The sequence below is a fragment of the Sinocyclocheilus rhinocerous genome, unplaced genomic scaffold (assembly GCF_001515625.1).
Source record: "Sinocyclocheilus rhinocerous isolate Xijiao unplaced genomic scaffold, SAMN03320098_v1.1 scaffold864, whole genome shotgun sequence".
Classification (NCBI taxonomy): Eukaryota; Metazoa; Chordata; class Actinopteri; order Cypriniformes; family Cyprinidae; genus Sinocyclocheilus; species Sinocyclocheilus rhinocerous.
In genome coordinates this window covers 895,978-915,158 of record NW_015645567.1, presented here as the reverse complement: position 1 = coordinate 915,158, position 19,181 = coordinate 895,978, and the positions used below count along the sequence as shown (strand labels likewise).

Here is a 19,181-nt window from a genome sequence, read left to right as displayed (position 1 = left end):
AAATAATCGACATTGAATCGAATCGAATCGAATCGGTAATCGAATCGAATCGCAAAGCTTGTGAATGAGAATCGTGAAATTTGTGTCAAAGCCCAGCCCTAGTTGCTATGATGTTCTGGGGGGTTTCAAGGGTGCTTAAAGCAGTTGCTAGGTTGTATTGTGTGGTTTCTAAGGTATTCTGTGTAGTTGCTATGCGTTTGGTAGGGGGTTGCTAGGGTGGTTTAAATGGTTGGCACTGCAATACTACAGCACTGATTGTTCTGTTGGTTTCCTGGGCATTCTGAGTGGTTCTTAGTTGGTTGTTACAGCATTTAGGTGGTTTCTTACTGGTTTACATCAGAATAACTCGCTATCAAGTCTTTAGATATGACCCAGGTCTTTCTTTCAATGTAAATCTGACTTTTTTCCCCCTGAAAGTCCAGTCACTAGACAATGAACAGTGCATTTCTCTTTTTGTAAAAACCCAAGTATGAGCAACATTAGTAGTAGTAAAGCTTCCCTTAGCAAACTCCTCTCATTATTATATAGACTTGAGGCAGCCTTATGAAAATGCGGTCTAATTATCATGAGGGCTTTTTATTTGATTGCCCCATTAAATCCAGGCAGCATGCAATATTTCCGTTGTTTCTCTGAATAGAGTTGCTTATTACAGGATGACCGAAGCGCCGCAGAGCAGCAGAAATACAAACAATAGCGCAAACAATAAGCGTCCCCAAGGAGAAACTCGCCTCTCTTCACAGACTTTCAAAAGAAGATGAGCTTGACCTACTTAAGAACACTCATAAATTCAACTTAGCCGAGACCGGCAGCAAGAATGACCCGGCTCAGAGCAACAATAAACACCAGCGTGCAGCAGGTGCATGACTGCTTTCATTTGGTTTTCTTCAATTATGTCCTATACCTTATTCATACATTTGTATGTGGTTTGCAGTTTTAAAGCAATTAAGCAAATGGTCCAGTGTTGGAGGACGAGGACTATTGAGCCGTGGCCACACATTTAGCATGGATAATCCTCCTTCGTTGAACCGTTACTAACAAACCTTTGAGAAGTGAGTCTTAATAGGCAGCTAATATCTGTAAGACAAGCGCAGCCACGCGCTTGTGAACGGAGCATGTTTGGGCGCTCCAAAATAACTGATTATGGTGATTTATTCTTCACCACATCTGGATCTATAAACAGCAGATGAGTATCTAGTAATTGGCTGTTAAATCAATAAGAAGCCATGATGTCAGTGTACTTTACGGCGTAATAACCGGGGCGTGTTATCAGATTTGTCCATACAGTTGTGTTCAGGCTTCCCTCTTAATTGGTTTGTTTATTAGCTGTTGCTAATGATGATTTATTACGTAATGAGAACTCTGATACGTAATACGATGTTATCTCACCACCACACTGGAGCACCAGTGTTGGCAGACGCTTTGTTGATGAACTCAGTGGATATCAAGTGAAAGATAGCAGAAAAGATTTTCCAAGATAATGGTTCATTCGTACTCGGGTTCAGGAAATTAAATTTGATTTTTTTTTGTTAAATTTTAGTTTTGCCAGATAAGCATTGGTTCTGGGTGTTAGTGTTGTCACGATACTGGAATTTCTAACTTTGATACAATACCTTTAAAAATATCGATATTTGATACCATTTTCGATACCATGGGGAAAACCGCCATATATACTAACATATAGATATTTTTAATATCTCATAAATGTTTGATAATTTGGGTAATTTTGTTGCAATAGCTTACCAGCACAGGGAGGCTTTATTTGAAACTTTGAAATAAATTAACAAAAAATAAAAAATAGAAAAAAAGTTAAACAGTCAGTAATAAAATAGAACAAATAAACAAATTGCAAATGAAAGCACAAATAAATACAATAGAATAAAGAGACAAATGATTTAAGTTTTTCAGGCGGATCTAACAATAGTAAGCTATAGGTAAGAAATACTACAGAAATGAAATAATCAAAAGTAAAATAACACTGCATAGTCTTCATTGTAAAAATTAAATACAGATTAATGCATACAATTAAAAGTTACAAAGGTTATTTAGAGCAGTAAGTGATTTTTTGTTCTTTGATTTAACGTGACAGACAGCAGCAGATATTTAAGCCCAAAGTATACTTCGCCCATCCGCGTTCCGCGACGGTCCGCACAGTCCTTGTGACGCAATTTTCATCATCAGAAGTGTCCGTGGACATCCGCGCACACCGTCTATGTGCAGCCCAATTTTTGTGATGATGCGGACTGTATGTGTACAACAGCGCAGGCGCAAGGTGATTGTTGAGACAGTACTGCGCATTTGTCGAACTCATCCATCCGTGCTCGTATGCGGTTGATTATACTTTAAAAGCTGTGCAGACGTGGCTGTGCTCAAGACGGAACGGAACACAGAAATGAAGAAATGAAGTATACCTGGGCCTTTAGACTGCTGTCACTTTAAGAACACAAATTCAGCACACAACATGCATTTTCTTTCTCAACTCTTTCCATTCCAAACTGACTGTGTTTACCTGAATACTCACCAAGATGGACATTTTTCATGATCCAGCCAGTCCCTGATGGCCATAATCAAGCTTCGGCCTACTTTTTTCTTTATTCCCCCCCACCCCAATTGAATATCCTGTTGAACTGGAATTGTCATATCATGAAAGTAAAATGGTTGAGAATGCCACTTCACGTTGACTTGTGAAGCCATCCTGGGTTTTACCAAGCGTCTGAGGGTTTTCTAAACTTCCGGTTCCTTTTGGAATCAGGAAATAAAAGGTAAATGTTGCTATTAGGGCTGGGTAAAAAATTTCGATCTCGATTTTAATCGATTCTCATTTTTACGGAACGATATCGATTCTTAAATCCCAAGAATCGATTAGTCTAGCCTGTGTTCAGTTAATGGATGGAACATTGAAGGGCACTTTCCATCCAATATATCGCAATAAGCATTGTGCTTTGGTTCTTTTAATATGAAACAAAGTCTCAGATTTTTAATTCTGTCCATTGTATTGCAGTATTCAAACAAGAAATGCCGTTTTGGCGCTGTTTAATGTGGAGTGACCAGAAAAACATATTCGGTGACCATAAACTCATTAGTCAGCCAGAAGAATAAACTGTAGAGAAGGGAATTTTGCTAAATATATGCACCATATAACATCTTCATTATAATTTTTACTGTTCTTCAATGTTTATTTTATGTTTGAATAAATCCATCAAATTTTATGACAGCCACCATTTAAATGTTTATAGCCTATTTAAAAAAAACGAATTGAAGTAGAAATATTATTATGTAATAACTTTTATTATTTTAAAAACTTCATTAAGTGTAATTTTAGCAGTTGTGTAGCCTACATATCAGTTTTAACCTTCAATATTATAGTCATGTAGCTATTATTAACTGACTCTCATGTATATTTTACTGCATTAGTTGAGAGATTTTTTTTCCTTGAGAAAATTTGGCATGTAGCCTATGAGAATCGAATCGTGAAATTTGTGTCAAAACCCAGCCCTAGTTGCTATGATGTTCTGGGGGGTTTCTAGGGTGCTTAAAGCAGTTGCTAGGTTGTATTGTGTGGTTTCTAAGGTATTCTGTGTAGTTGCTAAGTGTTTGGTAGGGTATATATGCTCTATTCATTCTTTTTTAGAAACCTCGCACTTTTCTACTCGATTTTAAACGTAAAATTTTAAACAAATTAAGCACGGTCCACTGCTGCGCACGTGCCACAATATCGATACAGGGCCAGCTGTATCGATACTCGTATCGTCAAATCTCTGTGACGATACATCGTCGTATCGATATTTTGAACAGCACTAGTTGGTCCTTGGATGTTGTGGATGGTTGCTAGGGAATGGTAGGTCCATTAATTTCAGTAGTTTAAATGGGCCGTATTTTACTCCTTTCCAGCATTTTCCTTTTTTTTTTTTTTTGGCTGTAAGGGATTCTTAAATTTGATTTTTTTTTGTTAAATTTTAGTTTTGCCAGATAAGCATTGGTTCTGGGTGTTAGTGTTGTCACGATACTGGAATTTCTAACTTTGATACAATACCTTTAAAAATATCGATATTTGATACCATTTTCGATACCATGGGGAAAACCGCCATATATACTAACATATAGATATTTTTAATATCTCATAAATGTTTGATAATTTGGGTAATTTTGTTGCAATAGCTTACCAGCACAGGGAGGCTTTATTTGAAACTTTGAAATAAATTAACAAAAAATAAAAAATAGAAAAAAAGTTAAACAGTCAGTAATAAAATAGAACAAATAAACAAATTGCAAATGAAAGCACAAATAAATACAATAGAATAAAGAGACAAATGATTTAAGTTTTTCAGGCGGATCTAACAATAGTAAGCTATAGGTAAGAAATACTACAGAAATGAAATAATCAAAAGTAAAATAACACTGCATAGTCTTCATTGTAAAAATTAAATACAGATTAATGCATACAATTAAAAGTTACAAAGGTTATTTAGAGCAGTAAGTGATTTTTTGTTCTTTGATTTAACGTGACAGACAGCAGCAGATATTTAAGCCCAAAGTATACTTCGCCCATCCGCGTTCCGCGACGGTCCGCACAGTCCTTGTGACGCAATTTTCATCATCAGAAGTGTCCGTGGACATCCGCGCACACCGTCTATGTGCAGCCCAATTTTTGTGATGATGCGGACTGTATGTGTACAACAGCGCAGGCGCAAGGTGATTGTTGAGACAGTACTGCGCATTTGTCGAACTCATCCATCCGTGCTCGTATGCGGTTGATTATACTTTAAAAGCTGTGCAGACGTGGCTGTGCTCAAGACGGAACGGAACACAGAAATGAAGAAATGAAGTATACCTGGGCCTTTAGACTGCTGTCACTTTAAGAACACAAATTCAGCACACAACATGCATTTTCTTTCTCAACTCTTTCCATTCCAAACTGACTGTGTTTACCTGAATACTCACCAAGATGGACATTTTTCATGATCCAGCCAGTCCCTGATGGCCATAATCAAGCTTCGGCCTACTTTTTTCTTTATTCCCCCCCACCCCAATTGAATATCCTGTTGAACTGGAATTGTCATATCATGAAAGTAAAATGGTTGAGAATGCCACTTCACGTTGACTTGTGAAGCCATCCTGGGTTTTACCAAGCGTCTGAGGGTTTTCTAAACTTCCGGTTCCTTTTGGAATCAGGAAATAAAAGGTAAATGTTGCTATTAGGGCTGGGTAAAAAATTTCGATCTCGATTTTAATCGATTCTCATTTTTACGGAACGATATCGATTCTTAAATCCCAAGAATCGATTAGTGATTGCCAGGTTGACAAAGATAAGTAGCACATTTAGCAGATATTTCCGTATTGCGAAAGTGTGAAGCTCTGTGTCGGGGATTACGTCTCTTTATATCAGGCAACCCAGTTGTTTTCCTCTGCGGCCAGGTTAAACCTTGTTGTAGCCTATATATGCTCTATTCATTCTTTTTTAGAAACCTCGCACTTTTCTACTCGATTTTAAACGTAAAATTTTAAACAAATTAAGCACGGTCCACTGCTGCGCACGTGCCACAATATCGATACAGGGACAGCTGTATCGATACTCGTATCGTCAAATCTCTGTGACGATACATCGTCGTATCGATATTTTGAACAGCACTAGTTGGTCCTTGGATGTTGTGGATGGTTGCTAGGGAATGGTAGGTCCATTAATTTCAGTAGTTTAAATGGGCCGTATTTTACTCCTTTCCAGCATTTTCCTTTTTTTTAAACGTTAGAATTAAAGTTGTCTTGTTATATCTGTTTTGATTGCTTACCATCTGTATACTGTACTGTTACTGGTCACATTGCCGCTCATCGTGGGTCAAGTTGCTTGCTGTTGATATGTAAATGTGGGTGGTTGTATATTAATGTGGTTGTTTGTGACGTCAATTAATGACCCGTTTTGCTTAGTTTTACATAAACAGTCTGAAGAAAGAGTACTGCGTTATCAATGTGACTATGTCTGCACAGCATATTAAAGTCTTTTATTTGAAAAGAGCAAAATAATTCTTGTTTTTAAAACACTTCTGCTCTCAAGGGTTAGAGCAGATGCTGAGGTTTGAAAAGTTCTCATGAATTTTACATTAGTATGGAGTTTTATTCATTTCACTGATTCATTAGGCCTCAAAGAATCTTACAGCAATATTACAGTATAGTTAAATGATTGGTGATTGTTTAAGCTATCATTACAAGCATGGCACAGTAATATTGACACGGGAAATGTTTGTTGCTTTATCAGAATAGCCTGCAATCGCTCAGCTCTGTTACACCGGCTTATTTTATGCAATTAAAATGTTAATGCAAGCTTTGCAGAATCGCTGTAGGGTGGTACGGTATCTCTTATTCCAGCTGACAGTTACTCCGAATCTGTTGGGCTTCTTTAGTTTGTCGCCTCACATGTCTAAAAATATAACCCAACTGTGAGGGCTTAGACAAAGTTATTGCTCCAAACACAGAGCCAACAACCTGCTGACGTCACTTGTTGTAGTCATCTCTCTGAGGGGTTGACTGGGATTACAGCTGTGCATCCTGGGACATACGGCGTTATGTATCGAGAGCGACACTTGTGACTGTAATTCACGGAGTTTTGGAGCCAATCCTGAGCTAATGGAAAAAGAATCAAGTGTGCTTTCTGTCTGACATGGAGGTCTTCAGGTTGTTTGTTGGAAATGTGTAAAAAAAAAGTATTGCAGGCTTATTTGGGAGCAGAAATTATACCATTTTAGAAATGGGTGCTAGAGATTTAATGGATCTTAAATGGCCGGAAAGAGCCATTAGAAGATATTTGTAGAGAATAATGGAGGAAATGGGTGCAGAGCAAACTTGTGTGTAGCTCATCCTGCTGCGTTTGTGCTGTAGACATGAATGATTCCTCAAATCATGAGGGGTGTAAATAGGACGTTTCGGCATGATACGGTCTGACATTTATTCCCAGCAAAACAGTATTTGCTGATACCTCAAAACATGCTGTGATACGATTGCAATTTGAGTAGATTCAGGGGGCTGTGATCGATATACTGATATTGTGATATTCTGGGCCTATTTTATACAACCAGTCACTTTTTTTTATTAACTCACAAATGCAACCAAAATATAATGTGAACATTTAATTGAACGCTTTGAAAAGTGCAAATCCTGTATCCCAGTTTGGACTTCCACAACAAAAAATACACTTAAATTTCTTAAATTTGGATGGAATATTGCAGTGTTTACTAATGATTTATCCGTACACAAATTAACCAAATTAAATCCTGCGCTACATTTTTTTTTCTTGTTGAAGAAGCCGTTTCACGTGGATATACATCACAATAGGGAAGAAGAGATGATCACAACTTCCTTTTCATACTGACTTTAAAGGCAGGGTATGTGATTTTTCAAAAACGCTTTAGAAAACTGATTCGGGCCGAATCGCAAAACAAACTTGTAGCCAATCAGCAATAAGGGGCGTGTCTACTCGTGATGTGGAGGAGAGCACGTTCAGTGCATGGGATGGACATTAGCCGAGCCGAGCGACAGAAAGATAGAGATGGCGGATAAAAAAACAAAAGAGGAAAACGTCTGCGGAAAGATAAGGCAAGAAGTAGGACCCGTGTAAAATATTGGATCAGCTTTCCAGTGCTGGAGAGAACTCAAGGAGCGGAGGCCTGCGATCGGACGCCGAGGTTGCTATGTTTCTTCTCGTAGACATGGTGTAACATTGGTTTTGCTTTGTTTCATAGAACTAATCGTTGCCTGGGTTGCGTACGTATATGTGGGGCGGAGCTATCAAAATAGGGGCAAGACCCTTTTGGGGTAGGGGCGTGTTTGTTTTGGTGATTTCAAATATCAACATTGGCTACCAGAAATCACTTACTCTGCCTTTAATATGGAAAAATAAAGTCATCAAAATAAATCAAGTTGCCAATGAGATCATCAGTCGCCTGATGACAGCACATCTTTGGTTTGAAATTTAGTGTTCCTGTGGCTCAGTGGTAGAACATTGCGTTAGCAGTGCAAAAGGTCGTGGGTTCGATTCCCAGGGAACACGCATACTGGTAAAAAATGTATAGCCTGAATGCACTAAGTCGCTTTGGATAAAAGCGTCTGCTAAATGCATAAATAATTTATTTAATTATTATTATAAAATGAGATGTGGCTTCTGAAATGTGCAAATCTACATTAGAATGTACACAACAAAATGAGGTACTCCAGTTAAAAATAAATATATATAAAATAAAATATAAAAAAAGAAATAAAAAAGATTGTTAAAACTTTAAGTGCACTAAGTGATTTTTGAAAAAAAAAAAGTCCCAAAACAAAGTCGCAGCCAATCAGCAGTAAGGGGCGTGTCTAGTAATGATAGGGAGTGCACAGGACGGATATTAGCTGATCGACTATAGACAGCGAGAGATGACAGATAAAAAAAAAAAAGAACAAAATTTCGGAGGAACAAAGCATTAAAAAGAAGGGTTACAATCAGGCAAGAGGTAGGACCGCGTAAATATTGGAGCAGCTTTCCAGTGGTGGAGAGAACTCAAGGAGCGGAAGGGAATCGGATGCCGAGGTTGCTTTGTTTCTTCTTAATAGGTGAGTTGCGTTGATTTTGCTTTTTCACACAACTAATCTGTGTTGGCTTTTGCTTTAATATGCTGTGGCCGGCAGGCATGGCAGATCCACCATCGCCACTGCCAGGGTTGTGTACGTACGTGTGGGGCGGAGTTATCAAAATAGGGGCGAGGTCCGGTGGGGTATGGGCGTGTTTGTTTTGGTGCTTTCAAATATCAACATCGTTTGCCAAAAATCGCTTAGTGCACCTTTAATAAATATTTGATGAAAGCTCAGTGACAATTTGTCATCTTTTTTATAACAGTCAAACAATAATCTACATCGTGTGCAAAGCTATAAATATTTGTGTATTCATAAAAAACAGGCAGAACAATTTGGGGAAATGCATCTAATTGCAATTTGTTATTAATATTATTATAGTTTTATTATTATTATTATAAAAATAAAACAAATATAATAAATTAAATCTATTATTATTATTACTACAACAGTAAAAAATTACAATACTAATATTCATGGGTGTTTTTTCCTTTGCTTTCAAACTTTAAACCATAGAGCTTTTATTTTGGTGGAAATCCACTGGGAAACTCCTCTTTTGAAATAATTCTCTTTTGTTGACAGCAAATTTATAAACCATTCTCATAAAAAATTAGGGAAGATGTTGGCGTATGTTAATTTTTAAATGCACGTCATGAGCATCTCAAACGCGCAGCATTTTCAGAGATGGAGTTCATGTGGAGCAGTATTTACTGCGAACCGTTAAAAGATCACAGTGCTTCGCTCTGACACACGCAGCACGGGGGGTTTAAAAATTTTTTTTAACTTAATGTACCAATTAATCAAATTAATCTCAAATTAATGAGATTAATTAATTAACATGCACATCATGTGCCGATTAAAGATAAAATTATTATTAAAGATAATAGTTATCATTGTGTTCATTTAGAAAAAAAAACACTGAATAGACATTACAGAAAAGTAGCTGAAATATAAGTAGCTTTAGATAGAAATTAATTAATTCAACATACAAAAATACAAATAAATAGTGAAATATTAAATTATAAAAACAAAAAAAAAACAATACTCTATATACAACTAAAAGCGCCAGTAGGTGGTGGCAAATACCTGTCTTAAGTCAGTGAGTCATTCAATCATTCATTCAATAGATTTGTTCAAACGGCTGATTCATTCAGAAATGAAGCAAGTGACTGCCTTTATGAATGGTTCACTGAATCATTGATTCACTCGATTCGTTTAAAAACGTGGATTCATTAATAAAACACCGCTGTGTGTTGATCAAAGATGCACAACAGTTCTCCTAGGGCTTTATTTTCATTAGTGAAATTACAGACAATGTGTCTAACATGTAATTATTCACACCTTTTACCTTATCTTCATTTTTACGTAAAAACTGTTATGTAACCTATTTTTGTATTTCTACCAGCCAATGATGATTCTGAAAGAAAACACGCAGTGTTTGTTATAGTAGCCTAACACATGCAGCTTTCACACGCATCTGACATTAACATGCACATCATGTGCCGATTAAAGATAAAATTATTATTAAAGATAATAGTTATCATTGTGTTCATTTAGAAAAAAAAACACTGAATAGACATTACAGAAAAGTAGCTGAAATATAAGTAGCTTTAGATAGAAATATTTTAATTCAACATACAAAAATACAAATAAATAGTGAAATATTATTTTTTTTAAAAACATACTCTATATACAACTAAAAGCGCCAGTAGGTGGTGGCAAATACCTGTCTTAAGTCAGTGAGTCATTCAATCATTCATTCAATAGATTTGTTCAAACGGCTGATTCATTCAGAAATGAAGCAAGTGACTGCCTTTATGAATGGTTCACTGAATCATTGATTCACTCGATTCGTTTAAAAACGTGGATTCATTAATAAAACACCGCTGTGTGTTGATCAAAGATGCACAACAGTTCTCCTAGGGCTTTATTTTCATTAGTGAAATTACAGACAATGTGTCTAACATGTAATTATTCACACCTTTTACCTTATCTTCATTTTTACGTAAAAACTGTTATGTAACCTATTTTTCTATTTCTACCAGCCAATGATGATTCTGAAAGAAAACACGCAGTGTTTGTTATAGTAGCCTAACACATGCAGCTTTCACACGCATCTGACAGAACCGCTGTATTGCTGTTAATGGTTATTTTAGCAAATAGTTTGCTCCGTAAATTCAGTTCAACAGCATTAATTTGAAGAGGGTAAACTTTATCACTCGACTGAATCTGCACATGCATTTTAGGTGTTCTTGCTCCGTCCAAGCAATAAATGCACGTCTTTGAATGAGCGCTGTAGCGTATTCTTCAACCGCTCAGGTACTGTCAGTACGACCCATTTCAGGGGCTGCCAAAATTATATTTTAAAATCAGCCAGGGCTATAGAAATGCATATTAATATTTACAAGTAAATCTCCATATTTCGCATATTAATATTTACAAGTAAAGGCTATAGAAATGCATATTAATATTTACAAGTAAATCTCCATATTTCGCATATTAATATTTACAAGTAAATCTCCATATTACGCGTAGGCTAGCCGTATTTCTATCTGACCCCCCCCTACATATAGTTTTGACGTCCATCAGGGGGGATCAAGCCTTCTTTAGGGTGGTCAGACCCCCTAGCAACCATTCACAACAACCTAGTATCAAATCGTTTTTTTTCTTGCTATGCAAATATTCCCTGCAATAATTACACTGGTCTAAATCAATACAGACACAAGCCTGTTTGTTATGACATTCTTTCATTGAATATCTCTCTTTTCTCTTCTTAAGCTGCCTTAGATTATGAAGAAGGCCACATTTCCTTGATATAAGAATGAAATCTCAGAATTTTATAGTGATCATTTCCTCTGACGCAGACTCTAATTGCAAAGCCATTATTGTTTCGTTTCACATTTCATGTTTAAATCGGTACTGGCAAATCCATTTATCACTTTCACTGCTTGGAGATAAAAAAAATGTTTGTGCCTGAAAGTTTTAGTCTCTGTCAAGCAGGAGGGCTGAATGATAAAATATCCTAATGGTCACACAGAGGCGGCAATGCAACACATTTGCATAATTGGATTCCACGTTCACGTCATAACGAGCGCATTTTTAAGCGTGAGTAAGCAACATCAGAACGCGATTATCAAAATCATCGCAATGCACCGATTATCATTCTTCATTTGTGGAGAAATTCATTCAGCTTGCGATTCTGATTGCTTCTTTAAGATAAACTACACATACGACATCAAAGCTTCCTCTGAAAGAATGATGGGACCCTTAATTGCAATTCAAGTGGGAATCCATAGGTTGCAGGAGCTGCAGAAATGACATGGAGAGTGATCATTGCAACTGGAGAGAGGGAGAACTCAAGGTTATTTGTCTTTTGTCAGACGATGTTCTCCGGCTTAGCCTTTGATGTAGATATCGAACGGAGTCGTGTGACTGTAGTTTTCCTCTACAGCTGAGGACCCTTCTGCCACCCCTTGTGGTTTTTACGGTCTACATCATGGATGTGTGTCCAAGAATGTGATTCCCAAGGGAAAATACAGACTTGGATCGATGATCCTTGAATAACACGGACCCAAATGACAATTGTATTATATTGTGAAGCAATTAAAGTCAACATGAGCTATTGCTTTTTCAATACACATTCCTGGTTTTATTGTGCACAATTTATTGGTTATTCCAACGAATATTTGTTTATTTTTGTAATATTTTAATTAATGTCACCAGTGCATTTTGTTTTACCCACTGCTTATATACTTAGAAGTTGTAAATAAAAGATTATTGGAATACATTTTACAAGAAAATACCATTTCAGTCTTTCTACTTCAAAATTACATGTTTATTTCCATGCATTACTTGCTGTTTCTTTGTAATTGTGAAATTTACTAGCAATTTTTGAGTGAAAATTGTTTGTACACCAATTTTTTCAGTGATGCTTTTTATGTCTTCAGCTCAATACAATTCAACTCCCAGTGGATAAAATCGTGCTTTTTTTTCAATTAATATCCTGTTTTACTGGAATTTATGGCACATTACACAAGTAAAAGAGTTCCAAACATTATTTCACGTTGACTTTAAAAGTAATGAAAATGCCTTTTTCGAGAAAATTAAGCGATTCGTCTCTACAGAGACAATCAAGGCATCTAAGAGAAGGTTAGGACTTAGCAAAAGCCAAAAGATAGCTCATGCTGTCTGATCTGCCAGATTAATGTTGTAAATGGCTTCTCGGTTATTAACAGGCCTTTGGACAGTGAACAACGGTACTGCGCTGATCCAATCTCTCCTGCTGCACACGGGCTCCTGTAACTCCCGCGATACCTCGACTGACGGATGAGTGATGAAACAGATGATTTATTCCCTGAACCCTGTAATACTTCACACACTGGATGGATGTATCCTGATTTTTTTCACTTTCTGAAACACTGTCAGGCCATCCAGCAAGGGATAAATAACATTGAGGGATAAGGCTGTGTTTGTTTGCTCTGTGAAGGACTAATGGCGTAAATTGTGTATACACACACACAATTAAGGCACAAAACGACATCTGCCTCACAGTCCTATTGCGTGAGTCAAGGCCATTTGGAGTAAAGAGAACAATCTCGGTCTCTCTGAGTGACTTGAATTCTGGCTCTTTTAATATATACGGCCAATGACTGTAAACGATAGTAGCTACTGTGAAATTACATGAATATTTGAGCTCATCCTCCAGTGACGGAGGTGGGCGTGTTCACCCACTGCAAGCCAATTCAGGAGCCTTAACATCTGCAGAGAGCAACGGTACACCTATGATTAATTTACCATCTGGGCCAGTTAGGAACCCTATCATTTCATGCTGGAAAAAGCATTTTGGTTGCATCCCATCATATGCTGGATATGAACTAATATTTATAATAATAATAATAATTTAGCCATTTTAACGGTGTATTTTGTATATATGTATACACTACCATTCAAAAGTTTAGTCAGTAAGAATTTTTAATATTTTTGAAAGAAGGCTCAACAAGGCTGCATTTATTTGATTAAATCGTAAAAGAACAGTAAAAAAACAGTAATGTTGTGAAATATTATTACAATTTAAAATTGCTGTTTTCTATGTGAATATATTGTAAAACATTTTATTTCTGTGACGTAAAGCTGAATTTTCAGAATCATTACTCCAGTCTTCAGTGTCACATGAGTCTTCAGAAATCGTTTTAATATGCTGATTTGCTGCTCAAGAAACATTTCTTATTATTAATGTTGAAAACAGTTGTGCAGCTTAATTTTTCAGGATTCTTTGAATATAAAGTTCGAAAGAACATTATTTTTTTGAAACAATTTTTTTGTGACAATTTAGAAGTTTTTAATGCCACTTTTGATCAGTTCAATGCATCCTTCTATGTACAGGATATATCCTAAATATATACAAATTTACTGACCCCGAACTTTTGAATGATAGTGTATATGTATGTATAATATAAACCCACTGATTATATTTTTAAAGCAATAAGCCATAATAAATTCCTTTAAGCATGATGAGTAACTAATCTTTGATTGATATTATTAATATTATTAATTTAATAATTAAAATTGAATTTCAAATTTTATTCCACCATGTAAAATAGTTGACTGACTTGTGTTATATTAATATAGAATTAATTTGAAGTATTTTCCAGTTCTGAACATGGCCAACTCAGTCAGATCTGTTTTTATAAACATCTATCGATCAGTTCTGGTTGTTTTTAGGCCTTTCAGTCAATCTAGCTTTTAGTAGCTCTCAAGCATGAGTCATGCTCCATTGTCCAGAGCAAGATGTTCAAACCATTCAAGCCCACGCCCAACCGATTACCTCTGCCTCCTTTTTCTTCCCAGAATACATCTGGCAAATAGTTGAAATTAGCCTCACATTCCCCTTTCTCTGTTTTCTCGCCGAACAAAGTGCCGTGTTCTGCCATGAGCCGCAGGTGGAGGGTTCACTCCTTTTGTTCCGCTGCGCGCCGTGCCATTCAAACCATCGCTGTGATCTGCATCTCCACAGCCGCTTTGAAAGACTATTTTAAACCCCCCGGTCTCCCACCCGCCCCTCCTGACGTGACTCTGACTCTATAATAACGCTGCATATCTTCTTATTGTGTTTCTGCAATTTTCATGATATTGTGCCGTCTGTCTCCAGACAGCCAACCAACCACGCTTCTTTCGCTAATTCCGTCCCCTTGTTTAGTCACATGGATGCATTTTATGTGCCTTCGGTGTGAGATGTTACTCAGACTGTAAATGAAGCCCTTGATGCTTTGTGCTGGGGGCCGTGGCTTTCAACATGCCCACAGGCTTCAGTGGATGAGTCAAACTACTCGTATGATAATGAATTGTGCATTAGGGGCTTATTGCAAAAAGGGAAAATAGAGGTGAGCTTTAATTTGATAGCTGTTTTCATACTTTTTGTGTACATGCAGTCATGATGAATGCATTAAGTTATTGGCCCAGTTAATAGAGAGAGCAAGAGCTTGAAATATGAAGTTATAGTTGCACTTTTTTGTGTGTAAGCACATGGGCAAATTAAGCCATGCAAAATGCAAATTAATGTCTCTTTTTCACGGAAACCTCTCTCTTTATAAGTTTTGTGTTTACACCGACGAACTACTTATGCTAATAAAGTAGCAGCTTGGGAAATGCAAAACACAGAGGCTTCGTTACCTTTCCTCTGACAGCATGCTTTCCATCTCGTTGCAACACAGTTCAACGGTCCCTATGGGACATGCAGAGTGAATGGATGCTGCACACATATCGGTTCCCTTCATTGGAAAAAGCGCTAGTAATGTAAACACAGCCTATTAGGTGATACTCCAGAGTTGTTTGTGGGCGTCAGAGAGTGTACCAGGGGAATTTAGTGTATTGTACTGTATATATTGTGTGTGAATATTGTGTTTTTTTTGTACTTTTCACCTTCTTACTGTCAGTCGCTGTCTTCTTGGCCTCCTTTGTTATCAGATTGCTTCTAAAGAGAGCACAATCTTTGATTTTATTTGGGAGAATTGTGTTGGTTAAATGTTCCATAAATAATGATGCATGACAGAACATTTGACATCTTAATTAATTACTGTAAGCCCAGAAATCACAAGCTTTTTTAGGGCAATTTTCTGCTTGCTTTGCTCATTTTGGGACACCATGAGAGCGTGTTTAGAAAGTTAAACTAAGTGCCTCTCTTATAGGAAAATATTAAATGTGGCTTACTAATGAGACAGTAAGTACGGTACCAAAATATGACAAGATAACTAAATTTATAATTGTATTTGTTGCACACTTTAGCATGTTTTTTTCACTAAGAAAAAAAAAAGTGCACATTTTTTACTAGCACGTACAAGAAAGGATTGGGCAGATTAAATTTAGACCGATTCATATCCCCAAGAGTCCCAAGAGGTTTGACATACTCTTTAAAGAAATTAATTTACTTAATTTGGAAATTCATTTCGGGGTGCCTCTATTATAACCACTCATTTTCTACAAATCTATTTATACTAGAATGAATCTCATGAAGTCTGTCAAGAACAAATCCAGGTCATATTTCACCCCAAAATCAGATTTTGCTCTGTAAAAATTAAGCCTATTTTACGCCAATATTTATTATAATAGGTAAAGCATTTCTACATCATTGTACTGCTTTTTGTTTAGTTAAAATACATATTTAGTTTATTATATAGTAAAAAAAATACTATATTACAGTAATGAGAATCACAATTGAGAATAATAGCTTCTGACACCATCTGGTAATTTGGGGGACAATGTGCTATTGGTCTTATTATTTGTTTTGTATTTTTTTCCTTTTGATTTTGATCACATAAAAGATATGAAATGTGAAGATTTGATAAAACCTCTTCATAGAGCACATTTTGAGAGATTCTGAAACATTTCAGTGAGTAGAAACTAAAATATCTCAGAAAACAACACATGAAGCAAGCTGATGCATTGCATGTATCTTGCCTCATTTTATTTTCCCTATTTGATTTGGTACTCTGACAACTGGCTGATCTGGGGAGTGTGTGTAGTTTACTGCCCCTCTGCATTTATATGAATACTACTCGAACTATCATAAACCCAATACATTTCTGTAGGGCAGTGTAGTCAACACAGCCTGCCCAGTCAGTGCATTATTTATTCCGCACTACTCTGTGAAAGGCAGAGCACTAGTAAACAGAGTCTGTGTTGTTTGTTGTGCCAGGTGTGTGATGGGTCCCCAGAGCACCTAGAAGCAGAGGAAGGAGCCGCTCCAGGCTTGGAGCTCTTCCAAGTGCGCAGACGTTCCAGTCGGAACCTGCAACTGCCCCCGTTGGTCTTCCGGCAAGCTGAGCAACATGACTGGAACAGCAAAGAGACTGAGCCGATCGCCCGTCCCACCACCCTGGCACTGCGCACGCCCCCACTCATCGCCATCACATCTGCTGACGCCGGCAGGTGAGCAAAACAGCCTTTTGTGTGGATGCATAAAATCTGGACATTATCAGTGACCGCATCGGTCATATTGTGCTGTTTTCAAGATGTAAGTGGAATGCGGATGAGTTTGGATGATGCAATTACTACTTGAAATGTGTTCAAATATATTTTAATACTTCTTTCTTTGTACACTTACTGACAGAGATGAGTTTTAAGAACAAAAGATGCACATGCTGCCGTAGAGGATGATGCAAAATAGTTTTGTTGCACATGCTTGTCTTAATTAGTACTATTAAGGTGCAAAAAGGTGTGTTTCGGAGCTGTAATTTCAATGTGCCCACGTTATTTTTTCTTTGTAACTTATTCTACTAACTGTAAACTAACCTAACAGTCTACCAGTACTCGAATGAGAGTTAGTTGTAGTTGCAAAGTTACTTATGGTCAATAGAATTTCTAAAGGGGACTAAAAATTAATTTTCTTCAACAGTACACAAAATGCATGCAAAATAAATTTAGACAACAATCTCAATTGCCACTAAATTATGATAAATTCTGATTTACTTTCCCATAATACTTAAATTGACTTCCCCAAACTGGAAAGTTGGCGCTCAAAGAAAATCCCACATTTCCCAAAACATTTTTACTAATGTTTTTCCACTATAATTTTTCTGTGACAGGTTAAAAAAAGTACTAAACCGTTTCTCCTGCAGCATGTAAATTCTGATTGCAGTGTTTTTATTCTAGCTATATGTTTTTTTAGAATCGGCAATTATATTGGCTGTCCGTCATATCATAAAAATAATTGTTATGGTTGTAAATCGTTTCATATCTAGTGCACCACGTTTTTTTTTTTTTCAACCCACAAGGTCATTTGTGAAGAAAACATTGTGGGAGTCTTTGTAAAAATACTACTAATATTTCTCAGCAGTGGCGTTTCAGCATTGCCAATGATAGAAATGTAAGAATGAAGTGAGCATGGCGATAAAATTGACTGCTTAGGCAAAGATTGGCTTCACTATTAGCTCCTCAAAGCCTGTTTAGAGTGAGAAGTTCTTTGGTGGGAGGGCTAGATTAGAACGCACTTTGACATTTTGTCCAGTGTTACCCTATCGCTGTTTTTCTGTCACTTATCATCCATGCAGCCTGTTCCTTCTTTGATGGACTCTTTAAAGAGGCACAGCTGAAGGGTGTCTCTCCAGGGCTGCAAGCAGATGGATGAAAGAGAATTTGTGGCTTAAGATCAGTTTCTTATAAGGTATCTACAGCAATATACAATGGCTTTTATCCGTGAATTTTCTTGTGTCTAACATTTTGTAGTCCTCACTGTTAGGCGATACTATTTCACACTTGATTTTCACATTTACTGAAGACAACATGAGTGTTGTTTGCCTGCGCAGAACTTTGTGGGTGGTTGCTTACAGGCAAAAATGCCTACTCCCAATATTCAGGGTATAAGGTTGCATTGGTGTTTTTATAGTCTTACTTTAACTTGGATGTAAAGTTTACACAATGGGCCTTAGTAGCTTAATGGCATGGCTTAGCTAAGTAGGTTGTACAGGTAAGTTCTTCATAATGTGTAGCAGAATATGTTTACTTGTATTTTAAACAATAAGAAGCCTTCAAATTTGTAAGCAATATTCAGAAGCTGTATTATTATCAGAGATACATTCATATAAAAACACCTGCGCTGCATTTTGACTTTGAAATGTGCAGCGCTCATATTTATTCAATGAAATCATAGCCTTTTGAAGTTTCACGATTCTTGTCTTTCCCTCCCCAAATGTAAGACCTCTTGAAATTATAATTAAGACTTTTCTTATAACATTCAAGGTATTTAAAACTTTTTATGTCCTTAAATTTAAGTACCCGTGGTAGCCCTGTATTTAAGAGAGCCCAGTGTACATTTTGGTAGCCCGACTGGAAGACACAATAGCCCCAGGACGTCGGACTAGCGGCAAGCCCTGGTTGCATTTCAGCTGTGATGCTTAGGCATTTTTAGATGTTGATAAGACTGTGAAGTCTCACATACAGTACTACTGTACAGAGTTTTATCAAGCCAATGTTGCATCAGCATCATGAATATTTCAGCTGTGGTGACTTCATGTTTGTAGTGCAAGTTCTTGCATTTTAAAGATTCTACATATTTTGAGTAGGTTTAACAAACAACTGACATTCTACATGAGCTG

The 19,181-nt window shown here is 36.9% G+C and overlaps 1 protein-coding gene across 1 annotated transcript in view; it reads left to right on the top strand.

The window, feature by feature from the left end:
* The window catches only part of LOC107706744 (cAMP-specific 3',5'-cyclic phosphodiesterase 4D-like), a 218,895-nt gene that overhangs the window by 27,983 nt on the left and 171,731 nt on the right, over window positions 1–19,181 (top strand). Inside the window, exon 3 of the mRNA XM_016510547.1 lies at window positions 16,784–17,016. Coding sequence (XP_016366033.1) covers window positions 16,784–17,016 — 233 coding nt within the window. The remainder of the gene's footprint in view (window positions 1–16,783; window positions 17,017–19,181) is intronic.